General features: G+C 41.7%; 1 protein-coding gene across 8 annotated transcripts in view; it reads left to right on the plus strand.

Moving 5' to 3' along the window:
* Positions 1-7783, plus strand: part of LOC137624320 (long-chain-fatty-acid--CoA ligase ACSBG2-like) — a 196536-nt gene that overhangs the window by 27239 nt on the left and 161514 nt on the right. For 7 of the 8 annotated variants that reach the window (XM_068354989.1, XM_068354988.1, XM_068354987.1 and 4 more), the window contains exons 2-3: positions 813-1026; positions 1184-1359. In XM_068354989.1, the coding sequence (XP_068211090.1) occupies positions 964-1026; positions 1184-1359 (239 nt within the window). In that variant the 5' untranslated portion in view covers positions 813-963. The remainder of the gene's footprint in view (positions 1-812; positions 1027-1183; positions 1360-7783) is intronic. The other variant, XM_068354990.1, reaches the window with a different exon arrangement.

Consider the following 7783-nt stretch of genomic DNA (forward strand, 5'->3'; position numbering starts at 1 on the left):
GGGCATGCTATTCTATCTTATTTCTTTTCCTGTTGTTTTGTTAAAGTTTTTATACTTTATATAAGAAATATTTATTATAATGTTGTTAGTGCTCTCAAAATATTTCATCTTTCCTTGTTTCCTTTCCTCACAGAGCTATTTTCCCTGTTGGAGCCCCTTGGCTTATAGCATCCTGCTTTTCCAACTAGGGTTGTAGCTTAGCAAGTAGTAGTAATAATAATATTATTATATCTGATTACTGGAGGTAAATCCATAAAATGGTATGCTTTTTGAGAAAATCTTAATAGAACCTAATACTGAATTATATTTGCAGCATTACTTACATGGTTCAAGTTATACACATGTAGATGCTTGGATATTGCACAATATTTGTATTGCTATGCTGTTACATAGGACATTCATATAAAATGCAATTACTTACAAATCACATACATAACAGTAGACACATTTCAGAATCTTCCTCTTCAAGTAAAATTAACTTTTACTTTCACCTCAAAACAATCCAGTATCTAGCCAACTTTCGTTGGTTTTCGAAAAATATAGTTACTAATTGTTGGTGTAATTGATTATTAACCATTTTCACCCCGTCCATCAATTCACAAGGCAAAACATGCTGAACATCATTGATTCATTGTAAGGATTTCTCATGATAATAAATACCTGTATGAATTTTCAATTCCAGCATCTTATGTCATCCAGTTACGCAATAACACAATGTGTATTTTTCAAAGGTGTGCACTCAACTGTACGGCTTCTTCATGATTTTACTTTGAACAATGATATTTTAGAGCTTAATAATTTTCCTTTAACAGGTGATTTCACAACAGTCTTATTTAAATAATAGAAACAGTGCTTGTATGCATTAGCAGAGTTCCTAATTAGAAGCGGAACAGTACTTTGTAGAGCACATTCCTCCATTCTGCATTAGGTCATAGACACCCGTTGTGTCTTGTCATTACAATCATGGGCGATCCAGTGGCTGTGGAAGAACCTCCTCAATCAGAGCCAAGAAATGGGCCAGACCAGGTATGAAACCTTTGTATTTTACTCATTTCATTCCCTGTACAAGGATGCATATAACAAAAAGGCTCAGATATTAGTTTACCAGATCATGCTTTACTGATTTAATTACCTATCTTTTATTTTTTTTAGACCTTGGAATGTTTAGTATTACATTTTACAGATCCTGCCAGCTACTTGCATTAAGACTTCAGAGGCTCATGAGCCTGTGCAACTACAGATGGCTGAGGAGGGACCAGCATCAGAAAAACCCGTCTCAGTTCACACAATGTTGAAGGAAATAGCCACAAATTACTCAGAGCATCCTGCACTTGCAATTAAGAGGGAGGGAGACTGGAAGTACGTAAATACAGTACTCTAATGTGTAAACCTAAGAAAAATTATATTGTACATACAATTTTGTAATATATATGCCAATGGGACAGGTAACCAAATCCACTTATGCAGCCCGAGACTGAAGGTAATGTAGAAAAGAATGAAAAAAAAAATGAGTCTTAAACCCAATGTACTTAAATTTTGAGAAGACCCCATTTGGGAAATAGCACCAGTTGCTTACAATATCACAGATAATCTAAGTAATTTGTATTTTTCTTAACTATATAACCCCGAGTCCTTTATTATGAGTATGACTTCAGTGAAGCTTGAACAACCATTGAAATTCAACGAGAGTTATAACTAGCAATGGGTGGCAGAGAAGCCCAGCCCACCCATTAGTCAGTTAGTCAGTGAGAGTAGCACTTTTGGCCTTAGGCCTGGGACTTGCAGATGGTTCAGATGTAAAGTGTAACTTAGGGGAATCAGGTTTGTATAGTTAGGAAAAATAAAAATTACTTGAAAAACGTGATTTGTTCCTACACAAATACAAACTAGTGTCCTTTAATAGAAGTTATCCTTAGGAGGGAAGAAGTCCTTATGAATCCAATTTTTGGTTAGAACAAAAGTGATGACTCCTCCAACCTCCTAATGATCTGCATAGGGATGCCACACACTTGTTAGGTTAGGATCATACCAAGAATGTGTGGTACTTGGCCACAGGATATGATGCCCGATTGTATTCTTAGCTATTGTAAGAAATGGGGTTTGAATATATCCTTGCTATCATACCACTTGTTAGGAAGGATGGGGGAGAAAGAAGCGAGATAGTTTTAAAAAAAAGAGTGGGTAGAAAGAAGCGAGATACTTTATAAAAAAAAAAAAAAAAAAAAAAAAGAGTGGGTAGAAAGAAGTAAAGAAGGCCAGTCATTATACCTTTCATTACAAGGATAATTTGAAGCAGCTATCTTAAATCAGATGTTTCTTGTCCTGTGAGAGCTGGCTACACAACACACACAGCAGCCACCACAGGACTAATGGTAAAGTTATCCAAAGACTTATTTGTATACTCTTGTAGGTAGTGGGAGGTAAAGGTTGTTTGACATTTCCAAACTCTTACCTTTAATACCTTAGCAACTGAGATGTTCTCCTGAATGCTAGGATGGAGGCAATATCTCTTACTCCATGAGCCCTTGCCTAAGATGGACCTTCAAGCCCCTTGGTAGAAAGATAGGTACGTTAGATGGTATCACAAACCCCCAACAACACAGTATTCTTTGATATCTTTCTTTTGGAAGCAAGTCAACGTGATTCCTTCTGAACACCTCCTGAAGAGACAAATTGGAGAAGGACTCATACCTGGAATCGTTGACAACTAGGTTTCGAATCTTGGTCACGAACTCAGGAACAAAAGTAAAGGAGATCTACTTCCATCCTTCTGAAATGACCTATGCCATATAAGGTGCCATGATGTCCTGCTAATGCTAGCAGAAAAACAGTCTTGATTGTCAGAACTCTGTCTGATTAGCAATTTAAATGCTCAAATGGGTCACACATAGGAAACTTGAGAACACGGGTCACATCCCTCTCAGGGGGCTGAGGTTCTTGGATGGACAATACTGCTTGAAGCTCCTCATGAGCATAGACAGTTCCCATTAAGGCCAAGTGATAGCCTTTCACCACTGAAGCTGAGAAACTTCTCTTGGGAAAGACATATGAGAAAATCAGCAATTAATTGGAGAGAGGTTCTGACTGGAGAAGTATCTCTTTTACAACACCAATCATAGAAGATGGCGCCCTTTCCTTGGTAAATAGATGCAGAGGATCTTTGCAGGTATCCAGACATCTCTTGTACAGTGGCTCATAAAAAGCCTTTCACTCAAAAGAGAGGCTGGATGATAATCTCCACCTGTGAAGTGCAAATTACTTCCCCGAGAGATATAATCTCTGAAGGTAGAGCTGACAAGCGAAGAGTGGGCTACCATGCTGGTTTTCTAAGCACCTCGCAAAGAAGCATCCACAGATCTGGATACCAATCACCCCACTGCCACCAGGGTTCCCCCTGAGACTCAATGTCATCAACACTGTTGATTATTCAGCAAATCCAGCATAAGGGAGGAACGGCATACTCGACCAGAATGTCCTAAGGGTGTGCAATAGTAGCCTTGAATATGGGGAACAGAACACCTAAAGTTTCCTGTTTAACCATGTGGCAAAAAAGGCCTACTGTCGGTGATCCCAAGAGACCAAGATCCTTTCTGACGCATGAGGATTTAGGGACCACTCCGAACCTACAACCTGACCCCTGGTGACTGCACCTTTTTGGTAGTACATTCTCTGTTTTTTAATGAATTTTGGTGACAACTCTACATCACTGTCCACTGCCTAGATGTGCACTTGCTTCATCAAAAAACTGTACGATACAGTTCCTTTTTGCTTGCTGATGTACAATACTACAGTCCTGTAATGTTGTCACTCATCAACACTACTGTGTCTCTATTACAATCCTTTGAAAAACTTGCAGTGCTTTAACACTACTCACATTTTCAACAGATTGATATGCTGGTTCATTTCCTCTAAAGACCACATCCCTAAGGTGACTTGATCCCTCACCTAGGTGTATGACCCAACCATCCTTGCATGTGTCCAAGAACAGAAGCAAACCTTTAGGTGGGGAATCGAGGGGAACTCCACTGGTGAGGTTATTTTTGTCATTGAGCCACCAAGAAAAATTGCTCCATACTTCCTGCTCCACTAGAATAAGATGGGATGAGAGATCGCTGAATGACAATTAGTGATGCTTCAGACACCACTGAAGCGATCACTAGTGGAGATGCCCATGTGGAACACGTTTCTCAAATGAAGAAAGATCTCCCAGAAGACACTGAACTGCTATGCCAGAAGTTCTCAACTGAACAAGAATGTAAACACTACCTAGCTAAGACCAGGAACAGTCACTTGTCGATATACCACAACAGTTGTATCATATTTGAGTGGGCCCAAGCTGAGACTAGAATGAAATTAGTATGAACACTTGGGGGAGAAGCACTGATGGATGTGTACTTGGAAATATGGGTAATTCAGATCCATCAAAAACATGTTTTCCTTTTTCATGGCAGACTACAGGATACTTGCCATCTCCATGATGAACTGTGTTTGATAAACTTGTTCAGCAGCAAGGTGTCAATAACTTGTCTGCTCTCCCTAACTGTTATCTCCACCACGATGGTAAACTATAAAATCTTGGAGAACCATCTTAAATAACTTTAAGCACATTCTTCTCTTCCTTTGCTTACACCACTGCTGCCAAGGCCAGAGCTTTCAGCAATTTCAGAGGGTAACTTTGGAACACCACCAGAGGGCAAGTGGTGTTAGGTCAAAGATCTTTTGAAGGATAGGCAGTATACATCCTGAAGGAATTCTACAACCCTATACTCTGCTTCATATCACTTTCCAATTGCCCAATGGTAAGTATCCCTGAAGGAAGAGACTGCTAACTTCAGCCTTCCTTTACCCCCTTACCTTTTCTGCCCCTCCTGAACTGGCCAGGTTGGGGATGAAAGGCTGGAGTACTGTCCATGCCTTACTTAGATAAAAAAAAAAAATCACCTAGAGATCCTGATTGGGCTTTTGAAGCAGCCGTAGCTTTCCTAAAAGCCAACCCTGATGGCCTGGCAGCTACCAGTCTCGCCACAGTTGCCTTTGAAGTGCCTGGATTCCGTGCCTAGTAAGTATCCCTGAAGGAGGAGACTGCTAACTTCAGCCTTCCTTTACCCCCTTACCTTTTCTGCCCCTCCTGAACTGGCCAGGTTGGGGATGAAAGGCTGGAGTACTGTCCATGCCTTACTTAGATTAAAAAAAAAAAAATCACCTAGAGATCCTGATTGGGCTTTTGAAGCAGTCGTAGCTTTCCTAAAAGCCAACCCTGATGGCCTGGCAGCTACCAGTCTCGCCACAGTTGCCTTTGAAGTGCCTGGATTCCGTGAAACTAACTGCAAGGTTGACGAGGGATCATGGCTAGTCTTCCCCACGTCACTGCTGTTGCTTCTACGCTCACTTGAGGAAAGAGAGTTGTAGCCTCCAGTACGAGTGTGGGCATCCTGCCCAACTCACTTGGAGAATTAGGAAATAACTATATCCCTCATCTCAAGGACCCAATTGGCCCACTGGTTAGGTGACTATGAAGGTCACCACCTCTGAATCAGACAGAACCAAATCTCTGTACTTTGCTAACATCTCAGGATTTGACAAATCCTGTGTACTGTAGTGGGAAATTAGTCAAATGTACTAGGCCATTGAGTGACCCAGGAAGCTACTGGGAGGCTGGTTTACATTCAGCAGACTCAAGAGTGGAAAAGACTATGCCTACAGCCTTGAGTCTCTCCGCAGGCAATCCAGCCGTCAAAGCAGAAACTGAGTAATTAACAAGAAGAGGAGATGGACTTGTACCCTAAAGCATGTAAGAACTCCATTGTTGAGCTAAAAGGGGGGGGGGGTAGGAACTTAATTGAATGGGTAGACCCAAATGAATTCTCAGGCTCAGAAATACAATAATTCCCTCTGCGAGCAAGCAAGTTATGACAGTGGCAACTCCAATGAGGTCCTTGACCCTAGAGAGGTGCCAAAACCCCCATCAATAACCATAGATCCCACTGTCACAGAAGCCACGGTATTCTCTCTAAAAGTTCATTGGATTCACAAATGAGTGGAAGTCTAGAGTTCTCCACCCCCAACATCATGAGAATTTTTAAAATGTGAGACATCTTCCTTGCAAGGAAGATCTCAATAATCACCTCTGGAGACAGTCCTCTCCTTAAAGAACAAGCACGATTCAGAATGAGAACAGAGACGTTAGTGTACCCTGAAGAGGTGGAAGGGAGCCCAAATTGACTATCAGCCTCCCCTTTAAAAACAGAACTGCTTTTGGCACTCATGCCACAAGAGACTGATGACGTACAGTACACCTTAGTCTCTGTGGTATGTGAACACAGTATTGGGTGGAGTGCAAGCATGTTTCATACATAACAGTCACCAGGTGGTGAAAGACCTTGTAAACGATCGCCCACAAGTGATGGAACATCTTGGTGCTGAGAGTGGTCCTGGGTGGTCTTGGGTAGTCATCTGCCTCACATGAGCCTGAGAACTTCCCGAAGGGTGGAGTTGCTATACTTGGAAAGATCAGGTGACAGGTGATCTCATTCAGGACAATGTACACATCTGGGAGCATCTCTGCTTTCCCAGGAGTCACAAAGAGAATGATCACAAGGTGACTGATCATAAGGGAACCAATCATGCTTTGACCAATCACAATGTGACTGATCACCATGTCACCAATCACAAAATCAATCATGAGTAGACCTGACCACAAGGAAACTGAGAAGACCAAGGACCATTTTGCTGAACACACTCATGTATGGTAATGTCTTTCTCTCGTGAAAAAGTGAAGGCTGATCGTTGGATCCTTTCACCATGGATGTCTATTGTGCATACCTGATTAAACCCCACCACAAATTAACCTCTCTCATTTTAAAACCGATGTATCTTCAGCGAATTGAGGGTTGTGGTGGCCGATGTGTTAACATCCCCACCTGGTGAATGCCAGACTGGGGTTCAAGTCCCACTCAAGTTCATTAGTTTCTTTGGTCACTGCAATCTCACCATCCATATGAGCTAAGGATTTAATGGTTGCTACCATTGCCTGCACCTCCTTGGTCCTAGCTTGGGTGGAGAGGGGGCTTGGGTGCTTATCATATGTATATACAGTATGGTCAGTCTCAATAACATTGTCTTGCTTGATACGGCAATGTCACTGTCCCTTGCCTCGCAATTCATGAGCAGAATTTAAACCTTTAAAGGGACTGGCATGTACCTCAAGTATCCAGGAGAAAAGAAGCATCCTTCATCCTGACCGAAAGTGCACATGCTTTGTCAGGTACAAAATTCAGCAACAGTAGCAGGAATTTAAACTCCTGTACCACATACTGAAATACCTTCCTCCAGTCAGAGTCTCGCATGACTCCTGCCAATTGGTCTTTCTAGACTTGTTCGACGATTTCTTCTTCTTAGAAATAGCAGCATCTGAAGTTGAGGAACAGGAGGTGGAATACGGAACTAGAAGAGGAGTGCACATGCTTCTTTTTCTTGTTAGGCTTGTACAAGGACGACATTTTATGGGCCAATGACGTTTCCATAAAGGAAGAGGTTGCAGGGACCTTAACAACAGCAAAAGAGACCTTGCTAGCAGATTTCGCATCCTACAATATATCCAGATGTATACCAGAAGAAAAGAAAGACACAAAGAGAAGGTTAAGAAGTCCAAGCAGTGGCCAACACTTTCAGAAGCTTTATCACCAATAGAGCACCACCAATGACCAAAGCAGGCCACAACTTCCTTAGTTCCAGGTTGTCACCAGGTGTACAGCCACAAGAGACACCCAAGGAAATTATGCAG

This window comes from Palaemon carinicauda, chromosome 31, assembly GCF_036898095.1.
Source record: "Palaemon carinicauda isolate YSFRI2023 chromosome 31, ASM3689809v2, whole genome shotgun sequence".
Classification (NCBI taxonomy): Eukaryota; Metazoa; Arthropoda; class Malacostraca; order Decapoda; family Palaemonidae; genus Palaemon; species Palaemon carinicauda.